Source organism: Dermacentor andersoni, chromosome 10 (assembly GCF_023375885.2).
Source record: "Dermacentor andersoni chromosome 10, qqDerAnde1_hic_scaffold, whole genome shotgun sequence".
In the NCBI taxonomy this organism is placed as follows: Eukaryota; Metazoa; Arthropoda; class Arachnida; order Ixodida; family Ixodidae; genus Dermacentor; species Dermacentor andersoni.
In genome coordinates, this window is record NC_092823.1 from 125,511,654 (window position 1) to 125,531,203 (window position 19,550).

The 19,550-nt window shown below is 47.2% G+C and overlaps 1 protein-coding gene across 1 annotated transcript; it reads left to right on the forward strand.

Annotated features, from left to right (window-relative positions):
- Window positions 1-747: 747 nt before the first annotated feature.
- LOC126544954 (uncharacterized) lies at window positions 748-18,101 on the forward strand. The gene is made up of 5 exons (XM_050192526.2): window positions 748-818; window positions 5,558-5,687; window positions 8,556-8,657; window positions 11,349-11,595; window positions 17,801-18,101. The coding sequence occupies exons 2-5, from the start codon at window positions 5,621-5,623 to the stop codon at window positions 18,024-18,026; spliced, it is 642 nt and encodes a 213-aa protein (XP_050048483.2). The 5' UTR covers window positions 748-818; window positions 5,558-5,620; the 3' UTR covers window positions 18,027-18,101.
- The last annotated feature ends 1,449 nt before the right edge of the window (window positions 18,102-19,550 follow it).

Below are 19,550 nucleotides of genomic sequence, written 5' to 3' on the forward strand. Positions count from 1 at the left end.
AAAATATCACGTTTGCTCGAGGGAAGAAAATGCCACTTGTGCTTAAGCGCGGAGCCTTTCTATGCTTGAGGCCGTCACTTATTTGTGTGCCGAATTCAAGGCCTTCCAGCGTGTGATGATCGACGTCACTCAGAGCCGTACAGAGCGAAGAAATGCAATTGGAAGGCGTGAGCCTTAGCAGTATCGTGCGCTCACGTACCTTATTATTTTTTCAGAAGGTCAAGTTTCCTCTCAGTGTAAAGCGATGGCGCTTGCTCCGCGCCCAGCCTACGTTAGCCTTGGCTTTAGGGTTCACCCCAGCCTTATCATTTGTCGGTTGAAAACCCACCGTCAAGCCGAGCGCGTCACAATGGCGGTGTGAAGCTCTAGCGACGTTCGTGTGCTCAGGTTTAGGTGCACGTTAAGGTACACCAGATACTTTAACGTAACTTTTACACCAGATACGGAGCCAGAAGCGCGGAGTAATCCGGAACCCCAGTACTACCGCTACTCTCATAATCCTGTGTGAAGTTCCATGACGCTAAACACAACATTTAAAAAAAAACAGAAAACAATTCCGCTATATACGCTGCACGAGTACAGGCTTGAATAAGGCTCCTTCTTAGTAGGTTGAAAACGGTCGAATTCTCACAAAGGTCTTTGCGTTCAAAAGCTGGTGGCCTCGCAGTGGTTTGTGTTCATGATTTGAAGAATATATATATATTATAAATAATAATGTGTATGTTGGTTCTCTTCACTATAGTCGAGCCACAGTCACTGAAACTCAGTCACAACTCAAGTATCACTGCACTCTTTGGGGAGTATATGAACGGCGGCCGGTGAGTGGTTTCGTGTGTTACGTAAGAATGTTCAGAGTTGAGCACTATGTCGCCAACAAGAACGTAAGCGAGCAACGAATGATATTACGTCTTGTCTGTAATTCTACTAGAAAACTTCGAAACATGGTTGCTTCAAAGAGCACCATAAACAAATATAGCACAAATGGCACGTTTAGTGAGTTTTTACGTACAAAATTGGGTAATGTAACAACATCGCACCCATAAATCTCGCTACTAACCCAAACAAAGGACTTCCCGTGACTTACACGACACTGGCAACAAATAGATTACAGTAATCCTGATTTAATACGGCATCTTGAAGTCTTCGTACGACTGTGTCTTGGAGAAATAGTTCAAGCCCTGCCGTCCATAGAAAGCCCACCGTACGACAGTGGTCGTCGCATTTGTACGAACCACAGTGAGTTCGGAAGAGGGGATTTGGGACATTTAAATGTCTTCTGAAGCCTTGGCCAGAGTTTCGTTCCGTTCACGCAGTCAGTGCCGGTGATTAACTCCGCAACAGAGGCTTGCTCCAACATACCGGCGTCGTGAGCTGACGTTGTATTCAGAGGTTAGCGGAGTCCGGCTGAGGCAAGAAATGGACACGTCACCACGTGATCACACATGGCAGAGCGCGAGCCCAGCGCTGAATTTTGCGATCGCTGCCAAAGCTTGGCCATTCGAACGAAACTGCCAGTCTTCACTTTCCTCTGCTCTCAGTGCCTAACATTTAGCGCTGTTTTTCCTCAATGAAGAACAGTTCTCCCAGTAGCTACTTGTAACTGAAACTCATTGCCTCTTACCTCGCGTTCCCACATTTTTCCTTCGCTAGTGACCTCTTTGGTGCACCTTGCCTTGCTATTTCGATTACCTGTTTGGAAGATCGAGTGGGACATCGTCCCTTTTACGTGAACTGTTTTTACTTGAACCCTCGTTCAACCGTTTCTTATAACAAGGGCTGCGGGCTGCGGTGACGTTTATCTTGGGACACGTGATCCAAACCCATGCAGCTGCGACGACTCGAGCTGCCTAGTGTGTTCTGTTTAAACTCCTGTCTGAGTGCATCGCCTGAACGTCACTTTATGCGGGCGGCATATCAAGTGTGTCTGACAGAGAACGAGAACCTCCTCACTCGTGGAGTTTGCTTCTCTGGCCACGCCACTGCTATCAACGCGTAGAGTTTCAACCAAGCTCTCCCAGGCTTCTCACTTGACGCTCATCAGTGTCTGATGTACGTATACCTGCAGTGGATTTTTTTTTCGCTTTATTTCACGCGAATTAGAGCACTTGGTGCGGTTATTCAATGCGTGTCTCTAAAATCGTGCATCGTTGTCGAAGCTGCGTACTGCGTTGTGGTGAAGACTGTCGGGAAAACAATCATGTTGGCACTGCTACGTTTCATGAAAGCGACTGACTTCAGTGAGCGAGTATAGTCGTGAAGTTATGGACATCCGCATGAATTCACACTGATAGTACTTTCTTCCCTCCCTCTCTTTTCTTTTCTTCCCTTTAACCCCCTTTCCATGTGTAGGGTAGCAAACCGGACGTGCGTCTGGCTGACCTCCCTGCCTTTCCTTCCTTCCTTTTCATCCTCCTACTCCTCCTCATCATCATGTTCCCCTGCATCAGTATTTTCCGTGAGTGAGTTTGTCTTAGCGGCAATAATGGTAATAATGGTAAGTCCTAGTGTTTTCAGCTCGAAACTTCAACTCGAAAATTGATTTTTTTTTCTGTTTGTTATTTTCGTCACGCTGATGAGGATTGTCTCTGTTGTCGTCACCGTGTCGTTGACTTCAGGTCACGTCCTCGTCCTCAACTTCGCCTACCCCGTCGGAAGACGGAAAACAAGACTGTCTGTGTCAGCACTGCCCAGTGTACTTATGAGCACCCGTCCCTGGCGTATCTTGTAATCTGGAAGCTGTGAGTTAGAGCGCAAGTGACTGAAGTCACAGTATTGCCCGAAAGTTGAAACATTGGTAGTAATAGCAAATTGTTAGACAACTACGTGAAGTGAAATCGTAGTTTTATTGGCTCGTAAGTTCCAATAAACATTCGCCTTACGAATTAAATTTTCAAACATGGTGTCCCGCACGCACAGGCGAGCGTGTACACATCTCACTTGATGAGCGCCAGCGCTTGCTCTTAGAGCGCCTGCGTGATGAAGAGCGCCGGAGGGGGGGGGGGGGGGGGGGGAAGGCTTAGTGCAGCCTGTCGCGCTGCTCCCAAAGACGAGTAAAGGAACGACGAGAACAAGCGCTGTGCTCGTCGTTCCGTTTTTAGTCCTTGTCTGTGAGCCGCGATGTGCACATCCTAATGGAACAGCAACTAGGCCAGTTTCACACCTTGCTTCGTGAAGCCACTCGCGTCATCTGCGTCTCAAAAACTCGAGATCACGCGACCTCCAACATTAGGCACGCGGAAATACAGCGCGCGCGAAGCTGCGAGCTACGCCTCGCTCAGCTTTTGCACACGCCGCCAAATTGCCGCCGAGATCTGGCACGTGGTCTGCGCGGACAGCCATGCGCAGCCACGGCCGGGCTGGTAAGGACGCCCGCTCACCTGCACCCCCTCCCCTAGCGCGCGCTTGATCATGTTACCGGGAGAGCCTATCTGTGCCTCATCAACTTGGGCTCACGTGACCGCGGCGAGAACGTAACAGGCGACGTTTTTTTTTAGTGTAGTGGCGGCAGCTGCGCCTTTAACGGGGTGGATTCGGTCAATTTGACCGTTTGGAAAGATGGAAAGAAACAAAACCGTCAATTTGCGGTTTGGTACTAGAGCACACAGCAATTTCATGAATTTTGATAAGGCTCGCCTAGCATATTCAGCCTGTATAGGGAATGCATTTTTGTCTTAATTCCGGCTTCAGAAGCTGTCTAAAACGTTCTTGGACATATTGATATTCGTCTCCACAGCTGAACTTCCGATATTCCGATTGAAGAATTAGGAATATGGCTTTTCTATTTTCTAAAGCATTGGGATTGAAAAAAGAACCGTGCACCACTTTATACAGTGTATGGCCCTTCCGTCACTTTATGTTTGCTTCTCATTCCGACACAAACAGTTTTATTGAGAGGAACGAAGCTGTCACCCTCTGTTCTTGAAAATAGAGTTGGAACAGAAGCAGTAATATCCTTTATAAGACATTACTTATGTGTATGTGTGCATGTTTGTCTCTCTCTCTCTCTCTGTGTGTGTGCGTGCGCATGCTTTCTTGTGTGCGCCACCGCTACTCAGTATGTTAAATAACCTGTCATTCAGTGTCAACGTGGTTCTCGCGGCATCGCACGTCATGTTTCGGGAGCCCCTTCGCGTTTCCTCCATCAGCTTGTTATTGTCGGCCTTCGGTAGTTCGTTCCTCCAAGGCACGGCTTTCGTTCGTTCCGATGAATACGAGAAATCAGGAGCGCCGTGTTCGAGATACGGGATTCGGCGACCGTGGCGTCAGCGTCAACGTCATTTTGGTTTCACCTGTATGCTTCCCAGCCGTTCGCTAGCCTCGAGAAACGTGCTGGCCGGCGATGCGATCAGCACCACCACGACGCACTACACAGCTGAAGCGCGAGGGAGGGAGTGTGACGTGTGAGTGGCTGCTGCTTGTCGTCGGTGTCGTTATCGTTCGCGTTATCCTTGTTGCTGCTGCCGTTATTGTCGTCGCTGTAATCGCCTTTGTTGTTCTCATTGTCGTTGTCGTTGTTGTCATCGTCGTCTTCTTGTTGCTGCTGCCGTCGTCGTTGTTCCTGCTACTGTCATTGTTGCCGCGCTTCTTGTTGCTGTTCTCATTGTTGCCGTAGTGCTTGTTGCTGCCGTCGTTGCTGCTGTCATTCTTGTCGTTGATTTTGTTGCTGCTGTCGTCAGTGTTACTGTTGTCGCTGTTGTCGTCGTTCATCTTGTTGTCGTTGTCGTTGTTGTCTCTGCTTCTTCTATTGTTGTGGTCATGATCGTCGTTGTTTTCTGGTGAAGATTACGGTTGCATAAGCTGCTTCGGTGGGAAAGGGACAACAGCAGCATACGAATCAGTGGGTGACGTCACCAAACTTTATATATAAAATCGAGACAGCTCTTTCAGTTCATTGTGCGGTCTACCCATAGCAGTCTTGCAAAGGTGAGACTCCCGAAGAGCAGCGTGAATACGATGAGCGTCGAATAGTGCGAAATCGTAATGCTCAACAACGGTGTCGTGCTAAGACTAGGCAAAACAATAAAACATTTCACATCCGCATCGATGGCATTTGAGTGGTTTTCTAACAGCTTCGCAGGCCATCCACTCGCCATCTCGCCATCTACTATAGTGGATGGCGAGACAATTTTCAACCCTCCCGTGCATCCTCCTGCATGTGCGCATTTATCCATCTCTCCCTCTTTTCCCCTTTCCATTTTCCTTCCCTTGTTCGCAATCCAGGGTTACCAATTTCAAAGGAGAAGTTCGTCCGTTTTACGTCCTTGCCTTTTCTTGCTTTCTCTCTCTCACTCAGTCCCATTGGTAGATCGATCAATCAATCAATTATTCAGCCGCACCTGGTGCTGTTTTACTCTCGTCGCTTGGTTGGGCTCCGAGAGGACTGGTCCATACTGGCGAAGTGGCTTGACGTGATTATAGTAAAGTCCCAAACAAGTCATCTAGTGACAGCAATATCATTTTTGAGAAAAGAAAGGCAGCCGACTCCAAATGCTGAGAAACAAACGCACGAACATCCTTGTGGCCGTTTCTGTTTTTCTTTTCTTTTATTTGTCGTCAGCTTCGCAAGCTGCGAACGAGCCTCCTTCCCAGTGCATCCAGTGAGCATACCACGACACTAACCATGCGGTTGGTCCTGGAAACCCTTCTCGGCTCGCTTTTGTTGGCTACCGCCGGTTCGAATCCCGAAGGTAAGTTACAATACATTTACGTTCCATAGGAACTGAAAGGGACACACGAGAGAAACAATATTTGAGATGTCTAGGCAAACTACACTTCCACAATACAAAAAGGTACTCTTACCACGAGAAGGAGCTTGGTAAGCCAGAAAAAAAATGCAGAAACGAAAGACGCCTGGCGACGCCACCTTGAAATCCTCCCACTACCTCGCCGTGACGTCATCCCACTAAATCGCCGTGACGTCCTCCCGCTACCTCGCCTTGACTGACGTCATCTGCTCTGGCCCACTGAAATTCTTAACGGTAAACATCAAAATTGTATCCTAACAGAGCCACATGCTGAACTTCGGAAGCTTCAAGAACTCTCACTGGACCACAACGGCCGACGATTGCGAGAAGAAAGAAAGATACCTTGCAATCCGTAACGTCACACTGACATACCGCGGCCCCGAGGTGTAGGTGCGAAATTGAAGAATTAAATTTTGACCGTCGTTTTCTCTTCCTATAATCTATTGCCGCAACATGAAGGAAAGTAAAGTTCTTCAAGGATCCTTATTCAATCCAAACTGCTTTAGTTCTTCTCTCTGATGCCACGTTAAGTAATGTGGTTGTGGTTTGAAGTAGTTTGCAATGGCAGGTAACGAGTTAAACCCTTCCTCTATATGAACTGCTGACGTGGCCTTGAAGATACGAATGTACAAAATGAGACGCTTAGGGAGACGCGTTCTGTGGAGATCATTGTTGTGATCATCATTATCAAATAACCAAAGAAATGGAGGTGGTATCCTCATTTTAGGGGGGAAGCAATTAATCTTCCCCGTGTTGACTATACGTATTATCAAAGTAGAATTCCAGACATCTTAGAACGTGTCATTCTTTCACCGGATTAAATGTATTCGCCTTTGAAGATTTGCAACGTGTCCTCTGCGTCACTGTCCCCGCTAGTTCTTAACAATTGTGTAGACATTATATTTTGGAGTTCATCACTTCTTCAGCAAATTGTCTGTATTCTCATTGTCCACGAGGTGTCGCAACATCTACAATGTGCTGCCGAGCACTACATCTTATATAACACGCAGACATTCAATTACAATTACACCAAAGCTGTGCGTGCGAATATATAGGGTCGAAAACGTTATATGCGTGGATTAGCGATTTTCTGAAAAACCATGATACCACGAAGTTTACATTTTGATAAGATGTGGTCAACGTTGTTGACTATGTGCAGTCAAGTATCTAAGTGTGTGTGTTAATTAAGGATTAACTGAGCGATTCCAAGTGCTCGTGTTCGGCCTCTTAGAGGCGTTATGTCAAACGCTTACCATTTCGCCGCTGTGCTGAAAAACCGAACGTTGATAAAAATTTATATACCTGGAGGAGAAACAAAGGGTACACGTTATAGTTGACGTGTACGCAAAGTTTAAGGTGTGTAGGTTAATTCTGTAATTTGAAGGCAATTGTCTACTCATTCTTTCTCAATTTTCATGCGTTATAGTAGGCGTGCCAGTTGGTTTTCCCGGTTTCGATCCACGGGGAACTGTGTCAGGCGCATTATTTATGTTTCGTTGAAGTAGGAAGCATGTATCGAGTAACATTTGATAAATATTTCATCCTGCCTTGTGTGTAGGTTCATTACAGATTTTGTAGAAAATTACTTATCCAAGAATTCTAGTGTCACGTACGCTGCCATTACCTGCAAGGTTTCACAGGGTCATAAATATGCTGTACATAATACATAGTTCAAATTCTGAGGAAATAAGCGGCACGTTAAGTGTCAATGTGTAGTGAATCGAACGTCTTTGGTTTGATTAGAACCACTGCAAGCAATTGCTGAACCCTCGTTTTTTTTTCCTATTTTCATGCGTTGGACAATTTACTCGTGACCGATTTTCTCGGTGTCTTCGGTGAACTGTAAAGAAGGCACGTTGCTTTTATTAGGTGAAAATAAGGAAATACTGAATAAAGCAATCTGTAGGCAAAGTTCGACATGTTTAGCTTATTCGCGGTCTCTGTAATACATGAAGTCTAAGCGCTCCTTAATGCTATGAGTGTGTTTTACGAATGAAGCAGCATTTAATCCGTGCAGCCGGAGGCACTATAAATGCCAACAACATCAGATCTAGAAAAGCGGGCAGAAGATTACGGGCCATGTTCTCGCCAAGAAAAATATCTGTGCATGAATTACGGTTCTTGTAAGAAAAAATCTCTAACAGGTGTTCAGAAACGTTGTGTGTGGGCAAGCTTTCAAACGGGCGGATGGCATACGTGCCACATTAGTATGTAATATAAATACAGGCAACTGAAGTTCATATTGCAACTGCTCGAAATAAACAGCTTCGCTGGGAATCGGGTTGCCATTCAGCAAAGTCGGTTGAGCAGTCTTTTTATATGTACTCATCACCGACTGAATGTACATTCTTTGCCCCTGAGGAATTGCACCGTGTTCTATATGACTGTTCCCGCTACTTCTGTGAAAATTTATTGACATTCTGCTAGAGTTTAACACTTCACCAAATTCAATGTATTTTCTGTGTCCGCGAGGACTTACAGCAGCTACCACGTGCGGCTGCTGCAAATTTTCGTACAGTATATAAGTGTTCGTCTAGAATTTATGGGGTCTTCACTGGCGTGAAGTTACTTGCTTTGTCCCTGCGAATACTGAGCACGTTCTACGTGGCTGTTTCCCCGCTACTTATTGCAGAATGTATACGCCTTCTTTTGGAATTTATGACTTCTTCAACAAGTACAATGCATTTGCTTTGTTGCCTAGCATTTGCAAAATGTTGCATGTGGCTGTCGCCGAGCGTTTGCAAAATGTTGCATGTGGCTGTCGCCACAACTTGTCAGGGAAGGTCTCTCAAGTGCGCGCTACGTTTTCAGTAGAATCGGATGAAGTACCGGTATCTGAGTGCCCAATGAACGAAGAGCCTGGAGACCCGTGCTCAAGACCTGACCTCCCGTGTCGTGGAGACACCAAAGAAGGTAAACAGACAATACAATCTATTGCGACTATTGATTGCGAAAGATACGCAATAACTGAAGTATAAAGAGGAGGCGTATGAAAGGTACAATGCTAAATGTGGTTGTGCAGAAGAGAAAATAACCTATAAAGAAGCAGCATAGGCACGTAATCACGCATACTAACCTTAAACGGGCGTTTAAGGAAAATTAGGTTGAGCTGTGTTCGTTAACTAGCTTTCTGCAACACTAAAAAAATTCACTGTTATGCTGGCAAGCGTGAGAGCGCCTTAAGCAGTTTACTACAATGGTCGTTCTGCAAAGCAGTTCCAACTTTGTTTTCCAGAATGCGTGTCGGTCGTGACGTCATTCCCCAGAAAGTGGTCTCGTGAAAACAAGGACTTCGTGACGTTTTCGGTTGGCATTCACCCCGACTCGCTCGGCCGTCCGGTATGCTATGCCATGCCTCTCCGAGAGCGTAGCAGACGACCGAACCAGACGGAGCGAGTGCCAGAACGTCGCGGCTTCCTGTAGCCATGTGACCTGCTTCTGCCTGACGGCATGCATCCTGGGAAACAAATTCGAAACTTACTCATATAAAAGCTAATGCACTAAAGTTTTTACGTCGATTTGGGGCTGGACAATAATTTCTGTGTTGTTCAGAGGTCCAGGACCTTCGTTTAACGCAAAGGAAGAAAAATCGAAGGTGTCATGCAGGGTATACTCTTCAAAGAAATTGGCAGTTTTGTCCGAAGAGTGAAGTGTATACTGACTGCGATAGCAAGGTATGGCGTCGCGCTCAAGCTCCTCGAACGGTGTTCTAACTGTAAGCGGGTCCGACTAACTTGCGACATATGAGGGCGCGCCAAAATTCCTGGCACCCTTAAAAGAGAGAGAGGAAAGGGAGGGAGGTTAACCAGATGCGAGTTGTCAGTTTCCTACCCAGCACTGGAGTGGGGGATATAGGGGTTGTAAAGGAGACAGAATTAGAGGAGGAAAAAAAGGAACAAGAAAAAAAGGGAGAAGAAAGAAAGATGGAAAGTAAAACGATACAGATAACAGAAAAGGCGCTCCAATCACAGGCGTTCACACAGCCCGGTAAATCTCAAGAAGCGCAGTAGGGCTTGCACGGCCTTCTGATGCGATGTTAAGTCGCGTCGATGTTTCAATATTTTTTCTTCCGGCAGAGGCTTTAACACGCCGTGTAGAGCCTACAATGACATCGCGCAGGTAAAGACCCGTAAAAATACCCGTAAAGAGCCGCGCCAGTAAAATTGGCAACAATTTCAGGTTTAAGAACTGATATTGTTTTGCACCTTTAAAATTTAATAGTATTGAGAAGATTGAGAATAAAATGCATGCTTTGTGAATATTATGCTTCGTTAGATTTGGTTATGGGCTGCCATTCTCCCAATTCTGGGGAATAATTTGGTCAATAACGTAAGATCTTGTATGATCAACTTTAGTGACATCATGATGTGCCAATTTAGCCCGCATATGCAGCATACATAATCATACAGTATACATATACCTAAACATATGCGGAGTCTCACGGCGATACCGACGCCGACAGCGACAACGAAGGCGGAAATTCGCTAGGAGTGTGCGTATAATTGCTATCGAAACTGAAAGCTTCACTGCGAAGCAGTCGGAGGTGACATGTAAAAAGTGTGCCAGACCTACCCGACACGAGTTAATATTGTATATTAGGGCACGAGGCAAATATACCTGCTATTTCTAGTACTACATCCACCTGTAAAGTGACAATAACATGAAGTATTAATAGATCAATTCAAGCGCGAGATGGCCCGGCACTGAAGTGGAAATGACATTTTCTTCCCGTCGACACAAGTAAATTTTTTTTTTACTTTAGGGCACGAAGCAACTATACCGGCACGTACTATTTGCAGTACTACACCCACCTTTAAAGTGCTAGTAACGTAAAGTATTATGAGATCAAGCGCGAGACGGCCCCGCACTGAAGTGCAAGTGACATTTCCTTCCCGCGAGGGCGTGGAATATTAGGGCGGGAAGTGCTCAGACTTCTCCTAAAATTCCTCCTTGATGCAAAGCTAGAGTGTGAATGGAGAGTCACGTGGGTCGACGTTGACTGGACGGCGTGCCCCCTGTGGTGTGTCCCGGTTCAAGTACATTGTCGCCATCAGAATTCCCTGACGTTACCAGATGCCGTTGTGTTAACAGACGGAACATGACTGGCTTCAGACAAGACTCTACAGCACTCGATAGATCGCCACTCGAGCGGAGCAAATACTGGCAACTTTTGCAAGGCTGGGTCCACCTGCGGCAAGCAGCACTTCTTCTACACCATTGTGCTCTGCGAGCTAGCCTTATTCGTTTGGAGGACAGGCTATTCTCGGCGATATTCTCGGAGATCGGAGACCTCGGGATATTTGCCTAAGCAGACACCCATGCACAAGGTCAAAAAAAAAAAAAACCCTATTGCACTTTTTTAAGGTGACTGGGCTGTAGAACGCTCGTGACTATTAACGATCATTCCTTTGCGAATGTGCACAGAATTTTGGCTTCATCTCCGTTATCTTTCTTATCTTTCCTTTTACTTACGTATTCTGCCCCCTTTCCCCCTGCCCAAGTGTAGGGTAGCCAACGGGGCACCTCCCTGCTCAACATCCCTGCCTTTCTCACTTCGTTTCTCCCTGCAGCCTCACTCTCACTCTCCGCCTACTTTAATCGCAGGTCAGTCTCTGTCCCCCTCCAACTCCACGCGCGAGAAGGGATGCTCGGGTTGCGTCTGCAGAGAAGGCTTCCGGCGTTCGGCGTTCGGCGAATGCGTCGCCGAAAGCGATTGCCGCACCTGCTGGCGGGACCCTTTCTCCGACTACTCCTACTGCGGCGGCTGTCCACCCGTGTGCGGGGAGGTCTACCCCGCCCCGTGCCCAAGGACATGTTCATCCGGTTGCTACTGCCTGGACGGATTTGTCAGGTGGGTTTCCGCGCGCTCGAAGGACAATGGGGAAGGCGGCGACTGCATTTAACATGGTTTCGTTTGCCTCAGAACGACATAAAGCTCAGCTGGTTGGTAAGGATTCATAATACAAAAAAGGGGTGAGGCGTCCAGACACGGACACAAGAGAAGTGGACAACATGTGTTCCTGTTGTCCAATTCTCATGTCTTGTGTCCGTGTCCGCACGCCTTATCCTTTTTTTTTTGCATTATGATTTGCCTATCGTCCCGGGTTTTGCATGGAAGCTGCTCTTGTGGGCTCCTTGGTCGACCGCAATCTTGGTGGATATATTTGTGGCTATATACACAAAGGTCATATCAGAGCCGAATGCGAGAAATAGCAAACTGACTTACTCTGTAACGCCGATATGCTGACCGACAAAGTAGTGCCAGTAAGCGCACCTCTATTTTTTGGTACCCAAATGGATGTCTGCGCACCCGAAGCGCCGCGCCATGTTGGCGTTCTGTCCTCCTTTTGCCGTTTTTTGAATACCCGGAGATTTGCGTTCCCTAATCTTGGGTGCGCAAAACCTAAAACTGCCCATTAAATGAATTTCCGCATAAAACACTGAAAACCATGTCTGCTCATGGGTATCTCTGAAGCCCCTCGATAACTTAATGTACAAAAGCGCATTACATTCAACTGATTCTTTGATTTAGTCATTCGGCATGTGTCACAGGCTGCATGCGCTTTCTTGGCCAATACTCCAGAATGGGTACGAGCCATTGTGACGCAAGTAGCACACAATTCCTGAATATTCCCAGATATGTGCCATACTTCGTTACGTGGTTCGAGTTGTCCCAGCAATCGCTGTTAGTATGTTGTTCATCGGGCTTCGCACTAAGGTAGCAGCTTAGCAGACGAGCAAGATAGCCTGAGCAAATGGCGTCATGACGTCACGAGACGCACACCTCTTGTGAAGTGACCGCACGCTCACTCGAGCTCAAGCGGTTACACTCAGAATGCTACAAACAGACACACACCCCACGCAAAACAGACTACACCACTACATGCCTGAGCTCTACGGCAAGTCTGATTGTACCAATTGCAATACATCCCTTAACGTCTATAATTTACTCTGGCCGTGCTCGCAAGCTCACATAAACTCCGAACCGGACAAGCACGAGTTTGAAGAAGCAATCCGGAGCTAAGAACTCGCTCCCCAACTCCGGGCCGTCCAGCAGGTCCACGACGCCGCCAGGAAACTCAACCTTCCGGTTCCGTCGTGGGAGACGCCCACTCCATGAGAGCCCAAAGCTCTCGTGGCCTGCAGGACCTTGAAAAAAGTTGATTTCCTTCCTTCCTTCCTTCTTGGGAAGTGAAACCGAAACTGGTTCGTATGGAGAAGTCGCAAAAGTAAATAATTTATACCGTGTTTCATGCTGGCAACATTGTGGAATCTATATACGTCAGTAGTGCGCTCATAGAAGAAGTCTCAATCTCACTCTGCGCGTTTCGCAGTGTGGTTGCTTTTAATGAGCGACGCCCTTATATGCGGAATAACTACGTCATACATTACAACTACAGGGTGTGTATTCTGTAAGAGTCCACCTAGTGGACTGTCCGTTTCGGCCGCTGCTGATTGGCTAGGGCCGCTCGTCTCCTCCTCTCTCGTACAGCTGCATCCATTTAGCAGTGGCCGAAATGGACAGTCCACTATGTGGACTCTTACAGAACCTCCCCCCCCCCACTTGTGACGTAAGGGCTCTTCGAAAGAAGTATCACGTGAACAGCTCTGTGCTCCAAGTATGTGGCGCTCTACGTTTTGTGCGCGAGTGCGAGCGGTGTGCCGTGGCCGCTAGTGGTAGAAACCTGTCACTCCGCTCTCTCGGTGGTAGATATCTTCGAATTGGCGACGCCTTCCGTGTAAAGATTACGTCATATATATTGCGACGTGAAAGCAGGAAACCTAATGCGACATCGAATTCCATCACCAAACATATGCCTTGCTGTATATGGGACGCACTGTTTTTTTTTTGGTCGCGGATGTAAACAGTGAGAAGTCTCTCTATAGCTTTCTTAGCGTTGCCTGCTATCGTGAAATGGAGTGTACAGCGCTCTGAGGCTTGCCATTGTATTTTATCTGAAGTTCTTGAGTTCCAGGACTTTCATTCAAAGACAGAAAAAAGTCTAAGAAGCCGTACCAGAACCACAGTAAAGGGACTGTCTATCCCTTGGAACATCTATTTGGACTGTGGTGGGAATAAGAAGAATGTGTACCATAGTGACGGAAACGAGCATGCTTATATGCTTGTATCCCATAAACAAGGGATTATATTTTTAATTTGGCTCTGAAAGTGTGCCAAGAACGACATGCGGCACCACTAGACGGTTAAACAGTGCAACCAATTTGAGTACAGGTGCATAGCCAGAAAGCTCCACACGGAGACTAATTTTCGCTGTATATGTAATATACAATTTCCTGCAATTGCATTTACTGCCCTTCAGCTAACTTTTACTTGCGTGAGAAATAACTTCTTTCGATTCCAGGGAGCGCGTGGTGAAAAGTATATGGTCTCGCCGCCATGTGCAGGCGAACGCAGTCAAGGTGATCGGAGTGGTGCGTTTGTGCATGGCCTCCGAGATTAGCATCGCCTCCAGTAATCAGTGTTGTGTGCGCCCGTGCATAGTTTTGAGAAGATACTACGCCAATCGAAAAATTCTGTTTTAAAGATTTCTGCTCACTTTCCAGAGAAACCAATGCACGTTTTTACACTTGAAGTGGTAGGCTTTCTATTGCGCTACAGAATAGAAGAAATTTGAAAATTACTGCCCAAGCACTCCGTACAGACGGTTAACCAGCGAAGCTGAAACGTGCTGCCCCGGTGTTTCATCATCATCATCAGCAGCAGCAGCCTGGTTACGCCCACTGCAGGGCAAAGGCCTGTCCCATACTTCTCCAACTACCTCGGTCATGTACTAATTGTAGCCATGTTGTCCCTGCAAACTTCTTAATCTCATCCGCCCACCTAACTTTCTGCCGCCCTCTGCTACGCTTCCCTTCCCTTGGAATCCAGTCTGTAACCCTTAAAGACCACCGGTTATCTTCCCTACTCATTACATGTCCTGCCCATGCCCATTTCTCTTTCTTGATTTCAACTGAGATATCATTAACTCGCGTTTGTTCCCTCACCCAATCTGCTCTTTTCTTATCCCTTAACGTTACACCTATCATTCTTCTTTCCATAGCTCGTTGCGTCGTCCTCAATTTAGGTGGAACCATCTTAGTAAGCCTCCAGGTTTCTGCCCTGTACGTGAGTACTGGTAAGACACAGCTGTTATACACTTTTCTCTTGAGGGATAATGGCAACCTGCTTTTCATGATCTGAAAATGCCTGCCAAACGCAATCCAGCCCATTCTTATTCTGACTATTTCAGTCTCATGATCCGGATCCGCGGTCACCACCTGGCCTAAGTAGATGTATTCCCTTACCACTTCCAGTGCCTCGCTACCTATCGTAAACTGCTGTTCTCTTCCGAGACTGTTAAACATTACTTCAGTTTTCTGCAGATTAATTTTTAGACCCATCCTTCGGCTTTGCCTCTCCAGGTCAGTGAGCATGCATTGCAATTGGTCCCCTGAGTTACTAAGCAAGGCAATATCATCAGCGAATCGCGAGTTACTAAGGTATTCTCCATTAACTCTTATCCCCAATTCTTCCCAATCCAGGTCTCTGATACATCCTGTAAACACGCCGTGAATAGCATTGGAGAGATCGTATCTCCCTGCCTGACGCCTTTCTTTATTGGGATTTTGTTGCTTTCTTTATGGAGGACTACGGTGGCTGTGGAGCCGCTATAGATATATTTCAGTATTTTTACATACGGCTCGTCTACACCCTGATTCGGCAATGCTTCCATGACTGCTGAGGTTTCGTAGAATCAAACGCTTTCTCGTAATCAATGAAAGCTATATATAAGGGTTGGTTATATTCCGCACACTCCTCTATCACCTGATTGATAGTGTGAATATGGTCTATTGTTGAGTAGCCTTTACGGAATCCTGCCTGGTCCTTTGGTTGACCGAAGTCTAAGGTGTTCCTGATTCTATTTGCAATTACCTTAGTAAATACTTTGTAGGCAACGGACAGTAAGCTGATCGGTCTATAATATTTCGAGTCATGGGCGTCCTCTTTCTTATGGATTAGGTTTATGTTACCGTTCTTCCAAGATTCCGGTACGCTCGAGGTCATGAGGCATTGCGTATACAGGGTGGCCAGTTTTTCTAGAACAATCTGCCCACCACCCTTCAACAAATCTGCTGTTACTTGATCCTCCCCAGCTGCCTTCCCCCTTTGCAAAGCTCCCAAGGCTTTCTTTACTTCTTCCGGCGTCACTTGTGGGATGTCAAATTTATCTAGATTATTCTCTCTTTCATTATTGTCGTGGGTTCCTCTGGTACTGTATAAATCTCTATAGAACTTCTCAGCCACTAGAACTTTCTCATCCATATTAGTAATGATATTGCCGGCTTTATCTCTTAACGCATACGTCTGATTCTTGCCTATTCCTAGTTTCTTTTTCACTGCTTTTAGGCTTCCTCCGTTCCTGAGAGCATGTTCAATTCTATACATATTATAGCTCCTTATGTCAGCTGTCTTACGCTTGTTGATTAACTTCGAAAGTTCTGCCAGTTCTATTCTAGCTGTACGGTTAGAGGCTTTCATACATTAGCGTTTATTGATCAGATCTTTCCGCTCCTGCGATAGCTTACTGGTATCCTGTCTTACGGAGTTGCCACCGACTGCTATAGCAGACTCCTTAATGATGCCCATAAGATTGTCGTTCATTGCTTCACCATTAAGGTCCTCTTCCTGTGTTAAAGCCGAATACCTGTTCTGTAGCTTGATCCGGAATTCCTCTATTTTCCCTCTTACCGCTAACTCATTGTTCGGCTTCTTATGTGCCAGTTTCTTCCGTTCCCTTTTCAAGTCTAGGCTAATTCGAGTTCTTACCATCCTACGGTCACTGCAGCGCACCTTGCCGAGCACGTCCACATCTTGTATGATGCCAGGGTTAGCGCAGAGTATAAAGTCCATTTCATTTCTAGTCTGGTCATTCGGGCTCCTCCACGTTCACTTACGGCTATCCCACTTGCGGAAGAAGGTATTCATTATCCGCATATTATTCCGTTCTGCAAACTCTACTCTCCCCAGCTATTCCTAGTGCCTATGCCATATTCCCCCACTGTCTTGTCTCCAGCCTGCCTGCTTCTTGCCTACCTTGGCATTGAAGTCGCCCATCAGTACAGTGTATTTTGTTTTGACCTTACCCATCGCTGATTCCACGTCTTCATAGAAGCTTTCGACTTCCTGGTCACCATGACTGGATGTAGGAACGTACACCTGTACGACCTGCAATTTGTACCTCTTATTAAGGTTCACAACAAGACCTGCCACCCTCTCGTTAATGCTATAGCATTCCTGTACGTTACCAGTTATATTCTTATTAATCAGGAATCCGACTCCTAGTTCTCGCCTCTCCGCTAAGCCCCGGTAGCACAGGACGTACCCGCTTTTTAGCACTGTATATGCTTCATTTGTCCTCCTAACTTCACTGAGCCCTATTATAACCCATTTACTGCCCTCTAATTCCTCCAATAGCACTGCTAGACTCGCACCCTCTGCTGCGTCGCAGGTCTGACCGCCGCCGTGGTCAGTTGCTTCGCAGCTGCTGGGGACTGAGGGCCGAGCTTTGGTTGTTGTGTTCATGGGGCCCCGGTGTTTATCACTGGGTTAATCCAGATGGTCCATTAAATGATGGCTTGGTAGGATGCCGGACACTCGTTACGCAGTTGCTGCTTCCGCTCGGCTGCACGAGCTTGTTCTTGTGCCCGGGCTGCAGCACCGGCACGGCGTACGTGAGCTCGTTCCCGGTCCTGCTCGCGGCGCTGCTGATCGAAAGCTGTCTGCTCCTCGGGGGTACGTATGACGCGCGGCATACCCATTTCGGAGCCGGACAGAAACCGCTGTGCGCGCACTCGGCTTCGACGGAGAGCAACGACGTCACTACCGGAGCAGCCAATAACGTGCCTCTTGCTCTCTCTTCTTTCGCGCATGCGCATGGGGTTGCGCCGGAGGAGTTTTCGGCGTACAGGCGACGGATGGACGAATCGACTAGCCATATGCAGCTTGGCTTTAAAAAAACGGCAGACCGTCCCTTTAAGGAATTCAGTCATTGCAGGTCATCGCTGGACGGCGGGTCATGCGTACCGGTCTCCTCGTGCCCTCCCAAGTGCCTCTACGAGAACATGGTGTTCGTGGCCCACAAGTCCTGCTTTCCGGAACGCTGTGGCCACGACGGGCTGGAATGCGGCGCCTACGACTGTGGGCGACCCGGGTGCGAGTGCTCGCGGGGCTACCACCTTCTCGATTCCTTGACTTGCGTCGACGAGTGCCCGGCTTCCTAGGGAATCGCCGCGATCGAAAAGACGCGCTTGTTTGGTGTTATTATTATTATTAAAGCCGCGCTTTCATTGTGCACACTCCCGGCCATTGGTGACCGTGCATGTTTCCGCTGCTGGCTCGCGTCACGTTGCAAAAAGCGGGCGAGAGCACGGGCGCGCCAAAGCACGTGCTCGTGTACTGCTCGTGCTCAAGCACGTGCTCAAGCACGTGCTCGTGTACTAGGCCACAGACGCACGAACCCGCTGTTTTATGCATCGAAGCGCAAAAGTAACTGGAACACCGGTGCATTTCAACGGACACTTTGAAAAATTAATATCTCGGAACTGGTGCTGTCCAGAGAATTCGTTCTGAGCGGATGCGCCGTGCGAACTCAGCGGCTATAATGCGTAGATTGAAATATGTGGCGTAAAGTAATTAATTAAAAAGTCAATTAGCCTAATTACGCTAATTATTCTATTGAACATTTTGATTTCTCGTAAGTGTAATGACCGCCTCATCGAATAATTTAGATGAGTGGTTAGAATTGTACTATCTGCCATGGGCAATTATTAAAAATTTTGGCGCAGCTAAGGAAGACACCCTGTATTTCTCGTGTGCAACGAACTGCATTGTAGTACTAAACGAATCCGACATGTCGAATCCGACCTCGCATCGCTTGTTTCGTGCCAAGAAAAGACTTAGCTTACGAGAATATTGCACCTGAAGGGTCCAGCTACTTTTTTCGAAACTCAGATCTCCCGCCGCCCAAACGAGGGGGGGGGGGGGGGGCAAGGGGGAAGTGTGACATTGCGTCCGCCATCACCACCCTTTGCTGCCGTGGGTGAGTGAAAAGGCGCCCGATAGACGGCGATAGCGAGTCAAGACAGTCGTTTTCGGCAGCACTGGCCTCCTTGAAGCCCTTCGGTTCAGCGAAAGCAGGGGAAAAGTAAACATGTCCGCAATGGAGATTAGTAAGAGGCGATTGGAAGATTGGTGGAAGAAAAGTAGGGAAACGACAAACAACGAAGACGTACAAAATCAAAGTTCACAATAGGAGACCAGAAAATGTGGTTGTGGGCGTTCATAGTGTTTTTTTTTTTCTTTTTTTATTGTTTAACCTAGGTAGGACATTAGGCAGTATAGTAGCAAGAGCTTGTTGGCGCAACCCACCACCCCGTTCTAAAGGGGATGCTCACAACATCCATCCATCCAGAGCGACAGAGCGATGGATTCGCCGCTGCAGCTGCTTTTTGGTCAAGTGGCGTAGACGGTTCTGGCATCCCGCGACATCACATGGAAGTTGCAATTCTCTGCTGTTTGCAGTTGTGCGAGTTTCGCGAGCCAGCAAAACCAGCGCATCACTGCGCTATAACGAAAGCGCTGAAACGCGAAAGCGCGGGCAGCGCGGAGTCGAGCGAAAACGAAACATTTCGACCGCCCGCGTCGTTGTCACGGGTAATTTCAGTTAGTTCTTTCTTCTAAATATGAAATAGAACTGAACAAGTAGCATTTTATTTCGTGTTATAATACAATACAGGGACGTTTCT

Bases quoted from the DNA above. Each gene is read 5' to 3' on its own strand.
- LOC126544954 (XM_050192526.2), top strand. From the start codon at position 5,621: ATGCGGTTGGTCCTGGAAACCCTTCTCGGCTCGCTTTTGTTGGCTACC. The intron at 5,688-8,555 runs GTAAGTTACAAT...CTACGTTTTCAG, and splicing joins CGCCGGTTCGAATCCCGAAG to TAGAATCGGATGAAGTACCG. The intron at 11,596-17,800 runs GTGGGTTTCCGC...CAGTCATTGCAG, and splicing joins TGCCTGGACGGATTTGTCAG to GTCATCGCTGGACGGCGGGT.